The following is a 17,374-nucleotide window of genomic DNA, read 5'->3' on the forward strand; positions in this document are numbered from 1 at the left end:
TGGCATAACTATACTGGTCTGGGAGACTTTCTTCTCCTATGATGACACTAAGGTTCTCACAGTCTGTTACTGGTCCCACCCACCAAGAAGGCCACACCTTTGATCTGATCTCTGGCATGGGGGTAGATGTTGATCTGATGGCCATTAATCGAATACCACGTTCAGATCATTTTCATCTGAAGGTCCAACAGAGACTTATGGATCCAGTAAGTTTCTTGAATGCAGGACCCAATGCCTCCCAGCAACTGGCAACAAAGATTGTTGACTCCCATCAGTGAAATTGCACCCTGACGTCCTCTCCGCCCCTGCCTTCAGATGCCCCCTTGATACACCAGGGAGGTACGTGAGAAGAAACAGGAATAGAGACAGCTAGAGTAAGTTTGGAGGAAGATTTGTGACGAAGTACAAGGAATATCCTATGACACTTATGAAGGCCTATGAGATGGCAGTGAAGGGCACAAAGTAGGAATTATTCACAGAGAGCCAGTTTGGTGTAGTGGTTAGGAGTGCGGACTTCTAATCTGGCATGCCAGGTTCGATTCTGCGCTCCCCCACATGCAACCAGCTGGGTGACCTTGGGCTCGCCATGGCACTGATAACTGTTCTGACTGGGCAGTGATATCAGCGCGCTCTCAGCCTCACCCATCCCACAGGGTGTCTGTTGTGGGGAGAGGAATGGGAAGGCGACTGTAAGCCGCTTTGAGCCTCCTTCGGATAGGGAAAAGCAGCATATAAGAACCAACTCTTCTTCTTCATCATCTTGTATTGTGCCCAATAGCTCATGTCTGGCACAGTTATTTAAGATAATTCAATCACTGCCCTGGAAGATAGGGAATCAAAATGCACTCTTGAACATTATCTGCAAAATTCTTTGCAGATAATATTTTGGGGCTCTGCCACAACCTCCCTTCAATTATTGATACAGTGAGGGAACTAGAGGCCACTTGGCCATCTTTGTGGATGACCCTGAAGTCTTCCAGAGACTTTTCCAACTTGTTGTGGATGGAGTGATTGCAACAGTGAAACTGACCATTTGCCCCCTAGACCCCTACCCTTCATGGAAAGGATGAGGGAACGTCTTCAGGAATTAATCTGTCCCTAACACCAGGTAAATACCTGGAGAGTTTGCAGGAGGCAGTGGCATAGACCTTACTAAAGAAGCCATATCTGCATCCGCAGACCCTGACAGCCAGCGCCCAGTAGCACCATTTAATATATGTCTGAAATTTGGATTACAGGGTTAGCATGGCTGAGAAGAGCAAGACTCTTGTTCCTTTCTGCTGCTACAGATAAACAAGGCTAATCTTTATCAGCATGGCTGTTTCTGAGAATTTCACCCCAGCAGGCTAGGACACAATAAAGTTACAGGTAGAAAGGTGCATCCCATTAAACCAGAACAAATTGTCAACCAGATACAGTAACACTGAACATGAAAACAATATTAAATACCCCAAAAACAGTTTAAGTGGAAAAAATGAGCTGAACCCATATGAAATTTCTGTATACATCCATAACAGTAATGTCAGAGCTCTCAAGTTGTCCCTTACACTTACAGATCTTGTTTTTGCATGGGTGGTGTGCGCAGGTTTCAGAAAAAAACAACCTGGAAGTAAGACACAATTTCTAAACATGCAGTGCACATATTGATTCTTTATTTACAAGTGTGTAAGAAGAAAATACATATATGATCAAGTATTTGCAGGATGAGAGCGGGGCGGGGGGAGGGAGGCTCTCAGGAACAGCATGGGAGAATCAGGAGGGAAGAAATAAAAAATCAGGTGCCCCTTCTGCCAGTGAAAATGTTCTACAGTCTGTGCACATATGTTTTACTATTTAGAATCTTTTATCATGACAGGACACAGAGAAAGATAGGATTAACATATAGATACTAAATCAACAGAATGTAAATCTCTCTTTGCACCTTTAGTTAGAACTTCACTGCATGATTTAGGTGTAGTTCTGCATCCCTGTCTGCTGGTGCAGCTCTTCCTAGCCCCTGCAGCAATCAGTCACAGGGCTCACAGGTCTGCACAGCCATGTGGCTTGGCAAGGGTGGAGTCAGTGACTCAAGGAGTTGAGGAAATTGCTTCTCCTGCCTCTTCCTCATGCAGAGCTCTGCAAAGGGGAGGAGGCAGATTCATCATCTTGTTCCTCCTCACTGCAGCCTGCCAACCAACACAATTGTTTCTTTGTGTGGATCCTGCAGCCCTGGGAGTGAACCCCAGGAGTGATCATTCCAGGGATCCAAGAGAGCTGCAGCAGGGGAGGGGACCATGAGAAAATATCACGGGCTTTCTACACAGGGGTGGCAGGATCCTGCACAGAATTTCCATCTCTTAAAAGTTATTACATTGCTGATGCAGGTTTTCTAGGTCTTCGGTTTTTTACAACACAAATTGTTATGCTTATAATAACGGAAATAATAATTACAGATGCACATACTATGATCACTATAAAGGTAGTTGTATTTAAAATGTCATTGTTTTCTTTATTAGAAGAAGTAAGAGTGGTGCTTTCCATATTGGAGGTTGTGGTATAAGTACTGCTTGTACCAGAGGCTGTAGAAGTAAGAGAGGTGCTTTCCATATTGGAGGTTGTGGTATAAGTACTGTTTGTATCAGAGGCTGTAGTGTAAATGCTGGCTGTAGTAGGTAAGGTTGTAGGAAATGGGGAAACCAGTACAACAGTTCTTGCAATATTGGATACATCTCCAACATTGCTGCTGTTATCTATGGCACGAATTGCAAAATAGAAAATGGTGCCATTTTCTTTTGTGAAATTTTCAGGCTTAAATTGAAAGGATTGTGTGACTCCTGCAAAATCAGTTGTCAGACCAGATGTGTTCACAGAAGTGGCTGTATGAAAGGTATCGTTCCTTAATTCCAACTGATTTTTACTCATTTTTATTTCATATCTTTCTGCTGCAAAAGAAAATATAAATGACACATAGGCATTATAAATCTATATTTTAAGACAGTTTAACTAAATGATAACAGTCCCTATCAGTGGATTTCAAGCATCCTGCACTCAGGGAATATTTCACAGGAAAAAAGAAGTCCAGAGCTATCTAGAAGTGCCGCTCTTCCCCTTGGTGATGTCCTGCTGAAATCATGACAAGTAGAAGAAGGCTGCTTCTCCCTCTGTTCTCTCTGTACCACCATTGGATACCTCAAGAGGCTAAGGTTCCAGAGAATTCAAAGAGGGAGATGTGTATCTGCATAGAAGACCATTTGATGAACAGCAGTTGCAGTAAGTACAAACCTATCTTCATTGGTATGGTTTCTGTACAATCCCACCCTGGGAAACTAACAAGCTCACTTGCTAAAGGAGAAAAATGTGAACCTAGAAGGACTATGTTCCCAACATTTGTTTAGATTGATATACTGATATTCATTCAAAGATGCTAATAGAGGAACAAGGCCTGATCTACAAATTTCTCAATCCAAATACCATGCAGGAATGTGGTGGGGAAAACAACTGGGCCCTGGAAAAGAGAACCAAGCTAAGTTAAGGACCCTGAACATTTGTGAGTCCAGGAAAGAGGTTGATAGTGTGAGCTAATCCACAAGTATACTGTCAGAAGTGTTTTTTTCTGCCATATATTTAGGCAGAACATTTAGGCTACATTTAGGAAGGAATGTAGTTGTAGCTGTGTTTATTTATGATGCCCCTTTCTCTGTTTGATTGCTCTACCATTTGGTTGCCTTGCCATCTATCCTCCTCCTCCTCACATTTGTCTTGTGAATGTTTACAGCAGACAACTTAGATAAGTGCACCTGTTTATTCTCACAGTACCATGTTGTGTCTTTAAAGTTCTCCTGGCTGAACCTGGCTTCTGGGGGGGCAGGTGTGAGGACTGTGATATAAGCCAGTTTGTAACTTTGTAAGCCAGTCTTGGCAATGTATTTGGTTTGCTTGCTCAATCTTTGTTCAATCAATAAATCAATTTTTGCAAAAATTCAAGAATGCCTTATGGAGGCAATCTGCACAAATGTCACTGATGGCCTCTGTGAGATTGTACACATGCCCTTCTTGGACACTGAATGACCAATGCAAAGTAGGTCCTTAGTAGACACATCATCTCATCTAAGCTGAGATGGCATGAATTTCCAGAGACAAAGGAGTGCCATGGGAAAATAGAGTGCTGAGACCAGCAGAATGATGTGCATATCCTTTGTCTAGAAAAGAAAGAAAACAAATCTGGGATTCCCCTCTAGGTTTAAATTTGTATGTGTGTACAAAAGCTGCAGTGATGTTTAACATAATGCTATTTTATGAGTAAAACCATGTTTTAGCCATATTATTTGTGTCACTGTGAAATGTTTTGATTTTGCTGGTCTATGACCGTAATAAAGATATGAAATAAAAATGAAAGCTGCAGTGATGAACCAGCAATTAACAGGGCAAGGCAAACAGAGATTATCATCCCAGGCTCCCCACAGTCTAGGCAATGCTGTGCTTTGACATCATGTTATCAGATGCAATACTTTCCTGCCCTGCCTTTACCAGAGTGCAACAGTGGCTTGACTTACTGAGAAACAGCTGGGGGGCAGGCTGTTGGCCACCAAAAAGAGAAAGACCCAACTGCCGAACAGTCAGGGTACAGCCAACCAGGAGAAATTGTCATGTGTTGCAGGAGAAGCTTGTGCAGAGTATGAGGTGACACAGTATTTTAACAGGTTAGATCCAATCGGCTTTTTAACTTGATCTCATCCCATTCCTCTACAGGCCCTATCCCATGTGGATTTCTACATAAAAGTATTAGGATTCCTGTCTTGTTTTTGGTGATCAAAGAGGATGCCCTCCTTCCTTTTTCACCAGAAAACTCATTGATTCAACCAATATCAGGATGGACATGCCTGCCTCCTTTCCTGGATTCATTCAGGGGATGGACAAACAGGAATGGGAAAGTCAGGATCCAAGTAGATTAATTTATCAGGCCCTTTAGGGATGTTTTTGGCAATTTACCAGAGCCCACTACTTAAAGTAAAAATTCATACCTTTTCCAATATCATAGTCATTCCCAGGAGCTGTCCAGGACAAAAAGAATTCATCATCTTCTAACAGTGCTTCAAGGTCAGTGATTGCACAGGGTGGAAAGACATCTGTAGGACTTGAACTGCTTGGAGGTGCTCCTGCCAGTATAAAGGAACCTCCTGATGCAACTCTGCTGAAATTTCCAAGATTTGTTTGGATGTCATCCTCACTGACTTCAGGTCTTGGTGTGTTCATTTTTACTACACCTATCAAAAAAGGCCAAGAGAGATGTGTTTTGGTATGTCACAAGAAGTTTCTAAATAATCTCTTTAATTTGATAACCTTTATTTGCTTTTGTAAACAAGGTCTCTAAATGTAATATGACACAAAAATTCTAATTGTTTCCCTGAAGGAGGAGGAGGAGGAGGAGAAGAGGAGGGAGGAGGGAGGAGAATAGTTGGTTCTTATATGCTGCTTTTCTCTACCCGAAGGAGGCTCAAAGTGGCTTATAGTTAATAATTATAGTTACCGTATTTGCCAGCGTATAAGATGACTGGGCGTATAAGACGACCCTCCAATATTTCCACTCAAAATATAGAGTTTGTTACATTACATTACAGTACTATGGGCCACTATGGGCAGCTATGTCTATCCCAACTGAAGTGCACCCGGCGTATAGGACGACCCCCCCCCCCCCGCTTGGAGGCATGTTTTTCAGGGGGGGAAGTAGTCCTCTCCCCACAACAGGCACCCTGTGATGTAAGTGAGGCTGAGGGAGCCCTGATATCACTGTTTGGTCAGAACAATTTTATCAGTGCCGTGGCGAGCCCAAGGTCACCCAGCTGGCTGCATGTGGGGGAGTGCAGAATCGAACCCGGCATGCCAGATTAGAAGTCCACATTCCTAACAACTACACCAACTGGCATTATAATTCTCCTGTTGTATATTCCTTTCCTTGGTTCTCATCTCCTGTTTTTGTTTATTTAGTTATATTTTTCAACATCCTGGTATTTGTCCAAGAAGCTCAGGACAGTAAGCAGTATTCTCCTCCCATCCTGCATCATATTCGTATAATGACAAAATGAGGTACTAGGTTAGGATGATTATGATTGGCCTACATGTGGAACCTTGGCCTGCAAGATACCAGTCCTGCAACTCTAATCCCTACACCACACTAGCTCTATATTTTATAAAAACACTATGGATAGTATCTCTCTGTTCTATTTCTCACTGCTATTCTTCATCTTATATCCAGTTGCTTGACGCTATTTGTTTATTAATATCAAGTCATCAATTAAAAATTATTATTCAGTAAACTGTTTTCTGTATGACCCTGCAAATCTGCAGTCTTAGATGCAGCGGGCCCTAGCGGTGTAAAGGGTGGATGAGGGGCAGAGCGCGGGAGGCATGGAGAGGCCTGGAGCCACGTTAGCCATCACCGAGAGCGAAGATGGTGGGGCAGATGTTGGTAGGTGCTGGAGGCCGCGGGCGGCTTCGGCCTTACCCTGTAGTCTTCGGCAGGGCTGCCAGACCCTTGCCATTGGCAGTAGTGGTGTGTGGGAGCGTGGGGGCAGCAGTTGGGGTGCATGGCATGCAGCTGTGATGGCGAGCCTCTGCGGGTGGCCCTAGCAGCCGCAGGTTGCTCAGCGCCACCATCACCGCCTGGACCATGAATGTTGGGTTCGGGGCGGGGAGTGGTAATGGCACACTGGCAGTGGTGATGTGGGTGCGGCCACCACCTCCTGCTTGGTGACGCCCAGGGATGGGCAGGCATCCTTGTAGGCAGCAGGTGGCCACCACACTCTACTTCTGCAGCTGTACGGGAGCACTAGCAACCACAGCATGCAGGGCGCTGCCACCACCTTGAGCTCTGTGGGCTTGTGCTGGGCAGTTCTTTCCAGGGGCAGTGGCGTAGGTGGCACCTCATCCACGCTGCAGCCAGCCACTGTGTCCCCGCAGCTGCCCAGGGACTGTGGCGGATGTGCGGCATCCCAGAGCCAGCTGCATCTGCAGGCAGAGGGTGAGCGGCTGGCCAGGAGGGCGGGAGCTGTAGGGGCCAGCCCAATCAGGGCCCTGATTGGCCTGTATCTGAGCTCGGACACCCTAGACAATTCCACTTCCCGGCCAGTTTCATAATATTAAGAGGACCAATGGATAAGGATAACATTCTCTGATTTTTAATGGATGATGATGTAAAAATGAATGTTTTGTCACATCATTTCTAGAATCAATTATTGCAGCATACATCTGCCAGGTATTCCTGCTTTTAGTCTTAATATCTGCTGTAAACTCTTCCATTCATCTGTTTCACCCGCTGCTGGAATTATTGCTCTCTTTTGTATATCTGTTCATCTTAGTGAGATTAAATTAAAAATTTTATTGCTTTCAAATGTCTTCAAAAATGCTATTATGCTTCATCTCTTTTTTTGGGGAAACAATTGTGTTGTTTTTTACTTTCTAGGGAGAGACTCAATTGCCTTCATTCTGTGTGTCTTGAGTTCATCTTGAAATCTGTCCTGCTTCCATCACCAAGTAATACAATTAATTTTTGAACATTTTCTGGTCTTCAGTGTACAAAAGCTACAAATTTAAGATATTTGTGCTTTTCCAGCATCCCCTGAAGCATCTTTTCTCACTCTGGCCTTTGTATTTCAAGTCCTGCCTGTTGAATAACTTATGCGAATTATTGTATGATATTTTAAGGAGAAATCCTAAACAGGTCCCGTATAATTTAATGGAACTAACTCCCAGAAAGTGTCCTTAGGATTGCAGTCTCAGCTGCTGCTAATAAATAGGTAGCCTGTTTCTTTCTTCATTTTGCCATTATTCTCTAGTTTGAGCAATTTGTTCATTAGCCAGTATTTTATTTTCATACTCTGTCTTTTTTGTGCTGTTATTTTTATTCTCTCCCCCATCCATAAGGTCTGGATCCCACATATGATATTTTGTGAAGAGAGGGAGGGCAACTTTAGCAATTTTCTCTCTCCTGATATTGATCTCAGAGGGTGACTGTTATGGGGAGAGGAAGGGAAGGTGCTTTTAAACTGCTTAGAGACACCTGAGGCCTGCTGGGTGACTGTAGGAAGATGAAGGGAAAAGGTGTTTGTAAACCACTTTGTGACTTCTTTTGGTATTAAACAGCAGGGTACAAAAATCCATCTCTTCTTTTTCTAAGGGGCAACAGTGAAAGAAGCATGTGGGCTCATAACACTATATCAACAGTAAAAAAAATAGAGACAGAAGGAGTAGGTGTGATATGTCCACATGAAAAGCTTTCTTTGGAGCAAGTCTAATCACATATGTTCTTCTCACCAAATCAGTACTCCACATTATTCCATACTTTGTAATACCCATGGTTTTAGAATTTGACAACATGACCAGTAAGAAGTTTATGTCTCCGCAGAGACATGCATTTCATGTTTCTAGTATTGTTATGAAAAGACATACCCATTCCTTTATATTTTACATAGACAGCCATATTATTTCATAATGAATATTTACCATTTTCTACATATCCTGGCATGTACAGAGCTTGACTATATCCCCGGACACGTCTGACAGTCTCGTCTTTCCCCTGGACACGTATTTTTATGTTGTATCTTCCATCTCCATTGAAAGATGTAAAATATCTTGAGTAGATTCCATCGTGCTTCAAAATATCAGCACCTTAATATAGTAGATTAATACAAAAATCTTACTGCTGATTATAATTATACTATAATAAATCCATGTCATCTGCTTATATTTTTCATAGATAACATTAAATCCTGGAAATGTGTAATTTTGGTAGACATTATCACTAAAACATCATATGTGGTAGACATTATCACCAAAACATCACCAAATAGCGATTGCAAACTTCACCAGACTAGATATTAAGAAACATACTACCCCTCAAAGAAGGTACCACCATTCTCCATTGTTTCCAAAGGACTGAAGTCAAATAGGGAATCTGTGCTGTAGAAACTGAAGGGGGCATTTTTTTCAAGCCCAGCAGTACCAGTGCAATCACAGGGTGCCCAGCAGAACCCATTGCCATTGTGGCAGTGCCAGTTCAACAGGCCTATGTCAAGCACACAATCACAGTCCAAGCAAGGGAAGGGTCAGAAGTCCAGCAGAACTGGTATAATGTACAATGCCCAGCAAACCTAGTGCCTTTTGTTGATAATATTAGCAAAGGTTTGCTACTATACTACTCTTAAATATATTCTGTCACCAAGCAGGGTACAGATGAGAAGGTCTTGAGACCAAGTAGTGAAAAATAAGGGAAGAACATGGATGAAAAAAATGATGGATAAGAGGGAGAGAAATTAAGAACGGAAAATTTTGTTTTGTCTTCCTGCAACACCCTAACTACTGCTTTGCAAGAATTCAACAGCAGGTTAGCTCTAAGCATAAGAATTTAGCCCAGGGTTTTCAGTACAAAAGCTAAGCTCAGGTAATTTTCCTCCTCAAAACATGTAATCCTGGTTTCCTTTCCCATCTTCCTTTCTTCGAGGAGCTCAGTCCATAAAATGAAGGTGCCCTTTTTACACTCATCTTTGTCTGAAGTAGCTTACCAATAAATTAAAGGAATGGAATGAAGTGCTAAATGAAGTACTTCCCTTGAAATCATGTTTTGGGAATACTGATTTGTAGTAAAAAAAAAAAAAAACAAAGAAGAGAGGAACCAGATTTAGTCTTCAGTTTCCATGCTTGTGCTATCAGAACGGGGAGAGTGAATCACCTTTGTCGCCAGCTGGATCAAGGTGGTGTTGGTTCTCTTAGATCTGTAGGCTGCATTTGATGTGGTTGACCATGAACTGATAGCATGGGTGGTAGGGGGGCAGCCCAGGAAGTGTGCTTACCCATCTTGGCAGGGACGCGACTGGTCATCGTGTCTCAAGCCAGGAATCTGGGGGTGACCTTGGATGCCTCATTAACTTTGGAGGCTCAGGTCAAAAAGCTGGCCAGGCATTTTTCCATCTGCACCAGGCCCGGCTACTAGCGCCCTACCTGTCATTCAAACACCTAGCCACAGTGATCCATGCAATGGTGACCTCCAGAATAGATTTCTGTAACACACTCTACGCGGGCCTGCCCTTGAATCTGATCCGGAGATTACAGTTGGTGCAAAATGCAGCAGCTAGGGTCCTCACAGGAACACCTTGGAGGGCCCACATCCAGCCTGTGCTGAGGCTACCGATTACTGCCCAGAACAAGTTCAGGGTTTTGGTATTAACCTTTAAGGCCCTCCACGGTCTAGAACCCACATACTTGAGGGACCGCCTCTTGCCCTATGCTCCCCACAGGGTTTTACGCTCTGCGGATTCAAATCTGTTGGTTGTACCCGGCCCCATGGAAGCATTTCTGGCCTCCATCTGGGCCAGGGCCTTTTCGGTCCTGGCCCCTGTCTGGTGGAATGAGCTCCCGGAAGAGCTACGGGCCCTGTGGGAGCTTTCAGCTTTCTGCAGGACCTGAAAGATGGAGCGCTTCCACCAGGTTTATGGTTGAGGCCAGCACCCTAAGGAAGAGCTGGACCCCCCCCAAAAAAAACTATTCTTGGCAGTGAAATGTAGTGAAACTGACCAACAGTAAAACTGTTGGCAGTGAAACTGGCAGTGAAACTGACCAACAGGAAAGAGTTGGTGGATGGGGTGAAGGAAGTGGGGGGGAAGTGACCATGTCCTCATAGAATTCCTTTTGAGATGGGGGGGGAGCAAGGAAGCTTGTAGCCAGACGCGGATGTTGGATTTTCGTAGGGCAAACTTTAATAAACTCAGAGACATGATGAGTGTCATACCATGGACGAGAATGCTGGAAGGGAGGGGAGCATGTGAAGGGTGGGCGCTACTCAAACAAGAGCTATTGCATGCTAAATCCATAACTATCCCAGAAAGACAAAAACACTGCAGGAGCTCTAAGAAGCCTATTTGGATGAACAGAGAACTTCAAGAAGAACTAAGAAAGAAAAGGGAAATGTTCAGGAAATGGAGGGAAGAACAGAGCTTTAAAGTAGAGTACCTTCAGGTTACTAGGCACTGTAGATCAATCATCAGAAAGGCTAAAGCTGAGAGTGAGCTAAGATTGGCCAGGGAAGCTCATTATAACAAGAAAAGATTTTTCAGTTATGTGAGGAGCAAACGTAAAGGATGCAATAGGCCCACTGTTGGGTGAACGAGACCTTGGGGTACTTGTGGATTGTAAACTAAACATGAGTAGGCAGTGTGATGCAGCGGTAAAAAAGTCAAATGCCATTTTGGGCTGTATCAACAGGGGAATCACATCAAAATCACAAATTGTCATAGTCTTGCTGTATATGGCACTGGTCAGACCACACCTGGAGTACTGTGTGCAGTTCTGGAGGCCTCACTTTTCTTGGAAGCTTTAGGATGCTTTGGGCTGATCCTGCGTTGAGCAGGGGGTTGGACTAGATGGCCTGTATGGCCCATTCCAACTCTATGATTCTGTGATTCTGTAGTAAAATGATTAATGACCCCTTTGCCCTCTGGGCTGTGGGCAGGTTGTGGTAGGTTGTGTATGTTCCCCCGCCACTTGTGTTCGGGTTTTCCAAACTATTTTATTGTATTAGAGGGATTTTTATTGGGGATTATTTGTGTTGTGACCTTCCACGAGCCTTTCAGGAGTGGCAGGCTAGAAATCCAATAACAACAACAACAAAAAAGAACTTGTTCCTGTAATGGAAAATCATGTTTTTACATTACATGGAATACCAATAAGTAATATAAAGCAGCATCATATTCATTTACTTATTTTGTTCATAGCCCACCTTTCTCAATGTGGAATGGAAAATATCAAGACAATTCAATCAGCCAGCATAAAGGCAATGTAACAGGATTAGCAAAATTAGATGACAAAAAAGTCTTAAAAGATTATATATAATAAACAATGCAAATGCATAAAGCAACATTCTAAAGGGTATGATATAATGAATATTTTAAGGTGCACTCACCTGAACCAGTGTCATAAAGTTCTAGCTCTACAGCAGTTCCAGTTACTGGTTCAACAATGGCTGTGACATTTGCACCAATAACAGGCAAAAACCCCTGACTCACTTCAGCATAAATGATCATTGGATTAGGGTAGTTATTGTTATCTTTGTTCAAATAGGACTTCACAATCACTGGAGGCACAGTCATAGATGCGGCTCGGGTGGTAACTGTCATCGATAGGACTTGAGCTCCTGAATGTGTATTGTGAATTTTATAAATCCAGTCTCCTGCCTGCAAATCAAAGTTTTACAATCACATAGTCAATCTCATAGGCACAATTTTTATAAATTCTGTTCCAGACAGCTGCTTTGATTGCACTTCTGATTCTGAAATCTAACTCATGAACAGCTTTAGTGCATATCCCCAGTTTAGGGGAAAGAGGAATCCAAACTGTTACAGACTGCTTCAGCCAGGATTCTGGATGCTACTAATGTCACCCTAAATAGAGTTATGGCCTTCTAAGTCAATTGAACTCAATTGAGGTGGAAGGTTGCAATTTAGGATTGCACTGCAAATGACCTTAATGGAATCTCAGAGGCACACTTGGTGGAGCTGCCACTCCCTACATGCATAATCTAGAACAGCTTTTCTCAACTTTTTTACCATTGGGAAACCCCTGAAACATTCTTCAGGCTTTGAGAAACCCCAGAAGTGGCACGATTGTGCAGAAATGGTTGGGAAGCACAGCTGTGTACACGGGGCCCCTCCCCTTCTCACCCCTTCCAGGCCCATCATTGGCCATTTTGGGAGATGGGGGGGGCAAGTTGACATGGTCATATTCAGTCATACCGTCCAATAAAAGTTTTAATGTTATCTATACATCCTTCTGAGGTTGGTAAAATGAGTACCCAGCTTGCTGGGGCAGGGGTAATCAACCTGTGGTCCTCCAGATGTCCATGGACTACAATTCCCATGAGCCCCTGCCAGCATTTGCCAGGGTAAATGGTAATGACTGGGGAAGGCACTGGCAAACCACTCCATTTTGAGTCTGCCATGAAAACGGTAGAGGGCGTCACCCCAAGGGTCAGACATGACCCAGTGCTTGCACAGGGAATACCTTTACCTTTACCTTTTATACAATTAATTAACTCCCATCCATTTAGGAAACCCTTCCAGGGCCTTCAAGAAACCCCAGGGTTTCATGAAACCCTGGTTGAGAAAGCCTGAACTAGAATGTCATTTTAGCTGCAGAAAACTTTGTTGGGAAAGTTGCTTTTTCATTTGCTCCACAAAGTAGGTCTGCCTAGTTTCTTAAATAAGCACATTGTTTTTTTACTATCTTTGTAGGGCTGCAGAGAGAAACCAAGCAACTTTATCCCAACAGAAGTTGGTTTCCCTTTTTGAGATACCCAGAGAGAGATGGAGTTCTCGTTCTGTCTTTGATCTATATGATGGTTCGGTTTCTGTTGCTATTTGCACTTTTGGCTAGTTTTGATCTGTATGGCTTATTTTTATTTGTGTCATTTACCCATTATGCACGGGCCAGAATGCCCGCGCTGGCAGTGGCAGGGCATTGGAGAAAATCTCTGATTATGCAAGCCCCCACTGCCAGCGTGGGCATGGTCCGGCCCAGGGCCACGGAAGGCCCACGTTATGGAAATGCAGGAACTTCCGCAGCTTCCTGGATACTGCGGGTGCCTGCAGGGGCTGGGGCGGGCCAGGGCTGTGCATAATTGCTGTGCATAAATCCATCTTGTGGATTTGATAAACTGAAATATGAGACTGAAATATTTAAAATGTGAAATTTCAAAAAAGCCCAGGCTTTACCTCTGCAGTTCCACTGATCTTGAGTCGAGCCATATGGCGATTGGTATTATCAATTACAAAGTCTGTTTGATTGTACTTTTTCCCTGTCGGATCAGCCAGGAATATTCCAGGTGGGTACGTGCTATCACTCCAAGTAACTATGAAGTACGTGTCATTTCCCACAGTTCTGTCAATGGATACAATACCATCCAGCCACTGTAAGGGTTCAATTTTCTGACCTTTGCTTTCAAGCTGTTGAGAAATGTGTAAAGTATTATGATATAACATGAAAAGTTTTAGAAACTTTTAGGGTAAGGTTTATTTCATTTCTTTGTGGGTAAAAAGTCATTACGCAGCCTAGGAGGTCTCTTCACCATGGATCATTGTGGAAGACAAATACTTAATGCTCTGAAAGGTATAAATGTTGCTACCTCCATGAGCACACACTGGTCTGGGATCCTGTAACTTCTCACATGAAGCTATGTATAAGGCAACAATATTTAACAGAAGACATGAGTAATTGTGGCTTCACCATAACAGCACTGCACATCAGCTGCTATGTTCTCTACTACTCAAAGGGATACCATGATCAATCTTCTGCACTAGAGAGAAAGTACGATTTTGTCAAAGTCAAAGTTCTTTATTCATGATCAAAGGTCAGCTTATCATACAGGTTAACAGAGTAAAATAAGGTTTGATATTATTCAGAATAACTAACCAGTTTAAAATTAAACTCAAATATTATCAATATTTAAAACAAATCATATTAGGGCAAAATTTTCTGACTTATTTAGCAGGCAATGGCAAAGAATCTTGCTACATTGCAGGTGATACCTGTGTATATCAGCAAGGAGCATAGATACATAATAGCTATTTGTTTTGCCTTGATGTCTGATCATTATTGGTATTATATATTGGGTTTGAATGTCTTGTTAAAAGCTATATTGTAGGAGCACATACCATGGACAGCCAAATACCTGCAAATACCATGGACAGCCAAGGTTACCAACCAGATAGTTTCGGAGAGGAGCAAACCAACTATGTCACTAGAAGGGAAGATATTTCACCTGAAGCTCACTTACTTTGGACACATCATGCGATCAAACTCGTCAGAAAAATCATTAATGCTCGTCATGATCAGTGGCAAAAGGAAACATGGTCACCAAAGGATCCACTGGCTCGACACGATCAAAGCCGATACAGGGATGACCATGAACCAGTTAAAAGAAGCAGTCAGAGACAGGGACACATGGCGAAGACTTTCCTATAGAATCACTGAGGGTCAGACACCACTGAATGGATAACATCATCATCAACATCATCAGGAGCACATGTTCTATAGTTTCTACCATTCCTGCCTGGCATGGACAGAGGTGTAAACCAAGGGTAGTCAAACTGTGGCCCTCCAGATGTCCATGGACTACAATTCCCATGAGCCCCTGCCAGCGAACGCCGCAGTTTGACTACTCCTGGTGTAAAGCATCGGGAGGTTGGGCATATTTTCCTTCCATAAGAGCTGAGGGAAGGGTGTTGAGTTGAGCAAGAGTGAATGCTCTACGATATTTTGGGTAATCCAAAAAGTGCAGATATTTTGCAGGAGTTAAGTTTTTATGTAAATTTCCTGCTGTGATAGTAGGGTGCAATTGGGCTTTGTATCTTTGTTTAATTAAAATTCTGGCCTGCTGGAGTCTGCCATCTGTGTTTTTTAAAACTTCTTAGAGAATACAAGGATTTTAATTTTTGAGATGTTAATTGATAAATGTTTTTTCTTACAGTACTCTATGAGTGCCTGTAAGGTTCATCTGAGGTCAGCCTCAGTGTAGGAAAGGATCACTGTGTCATCATTGTAAAGCTATGTAGATAGGAAGTGGCGGCGAGGGAGTGGCTGGGAACAGTGCGCGGGGGAGAAGGGAGGGCGGGAAAGTGGCAGCGGAGCGCGGGAACGAAGCGGCTGCGCTGGCAAGCAGGTTGGGGGGGAGGCGAAGGGTCCGGTGGGTGGGCCAAACCCCCCCGTCTTCCAAGGGCCACACAGGAGGTTAGGGCGGGCAGCTGCCTACCTGCCTTGTCAGTGGCCAACCACAAAATGGTGGCTGGCAGCCGAAGGCGGGCCAGGTTGGGTGGTGGGCACATCGGGAGGCGGACTGACAAGTGAAGGGCCTAATCGTCTGGCATGAAGCACTAGCCAATTGGGCCCTCCACTTGTCAGTCCTGGGGCAAGGGGCCAATCATTGCCCCCCCCCATCCCAGACCGAGACCTCCCACACAGCCCTTAGCCTTTTATTTATACCGCTCCCATGGAGCGGTCTAAAGATAAGATGTATTAGGATTGCTTCTTTGGAGACTAGATGCTTTAGAACTATTTGCTAAAGATGAGAAGTACAAGAAACTGTTTCCCACATTCCCAAAACAATTTCTCCTAAATGTAATGACAGAAGCTATGTTGTAAGTGCCACTACATCAGACTTAACAGTAATAAACAATACACTCAGAAGCACTGTATATTTGCATTGGGGATACCAGTCTCCAGGTGAGACCCGGGGATCTCCTTGAATTACAGTTCATCTTGAGTACAGAGATCAGTTACCCTGGAGAAAATGGATGCTTTGGATTGTGGGCTGTATTACATTGTATACCGCTGTGGTCCCTGTCCTTCCTAAGATCAATCCCTAAGCTAGAGGACTTTCCCAAACTGTGTACCTGATGGATCATCTCTCTGCTTATGCCCCCAAAAGAGCTCTACAATAGGGTTGGGTGCTTTAGCCATTCGTGCCTGAAGCAACCAACACCGTGGTGAGGAAGGGAAGGAGTGGCACTGATGCACCAGTCGGTACACACATGCAGGCACAGAGCTCTATACTCTGCCACCGCCAACCGGCTAATGATCCCTAGCCCAAAAGATGTCCTCTTGGCCTCAACCAGGGCCAGAGCCTTCTTTGTCCTGGCCTCCACCTGGGGGAATGAGCCCCTGTGGGACTGTTTTAGATCCCTCAGGGCCCTGATCTCCTCCAAGAGCTCATCCTTATCTATTGTTCCTCTTAATATTTGTGAAACAGCCCTGGGGGTGGAGATTGTCCTGCTGTCCGAGTTGGAATAGGGCCAATCAGGGATTGACCCTGCACCTACAGCTCCCGCCCTCCCTCCCTGGATGCTAGCCACTTTGCTCCCAGATGCTGCAGGAGCCAAGGCGTGAGAGAGAGAGAGAGACAAAGAGCTCTGCCAAACCACAAACCAGCCCTCATTACCTGCTATGGCTCCTGCTGCAAGGGAGAAAGAGAGAGAGAGAGAGAGATGACCTCTCATTCTCTGCTACAAACAGCCCTGAATACCTCCTGTGGCTCCTGCTGCGAATGGGAGTGGGGAGAGAGAGAGAGCTGTGCCTGCTGGTGTCCTCTGGGTCCTAGTGCCCATTGCATTCATGGTTGTAATGGGCTTTCTTGCTAGTAATAATAATACAGTATTGCAAACAAAGGACTGCCTTCTGTGTCATTTTTATGTGCTATATTATGCTGATTGTTTTTTATTTATTTCACTGCATTATTAATCATATCACATTATGAGGAGTTGTAGCTTAGGATCACTGTAGGGGTAGTATATAAACACCTAGTTTCTTTAAATGAAACTAAGTCCTCTGGGCCGCATTAATTGCATCAAAGGATATT

General features: G+C 43.9%; 1 protein-coding gene across 1 annotated transcript in view; it reads right to left on the bottom strand.

The window, feature by feature from the left end:
* Positions 1-1,635: 1,635 nt before the first annotated feature.
* LOC143835467 (calcium-activated chloride channel regulator 1-like) overlaps positions 1,636-17,374 on the bottom strand; it is a 45,729-nt gene continuing 29,990 nt past the window's right edge. The window contains exons 10-14 of the mRNA XM_077333107.1: positions 13,737-13,967; positions 11,930-12,200; positions 8,479-8,643; positions 5,001-5,243; positions 1,636-2,921 (exon numbers count right to left, since the gene is read on the bottom strand). Coding sequence (XP_077189222.1) covers positions 2,347-2,921; positions 5,001-5,243; positions 8,479-8,643; positions 11,930-12,200; positions 13,737-13,967 — 1,485 coding nt within the window. The 3' untranslated portion in view covers positions 1,636-2,346. The remainder of the gene's footprint in view (positions 2,922-5,000; positions 5,244-8,478; positions 8,644-11,929; positions 12,201-13,736; positions 13,968-17,374) is intronic.

Source organism: Paroedura picta, chromosome 4 (assembly GCF_049243985.1).
Source record: "Paroedura picta isolate Pp20150507F chromosome 4, Ppicta_v3.0, whole genome shotgun sequence".
Classification (NCBI taxonomy): domain Eukaryota; kingdom Metazoa; phylum Chordata; class Lepidosauria; order Squamata; family Gekkonidae; genus Paroedura; species Paroedura picta.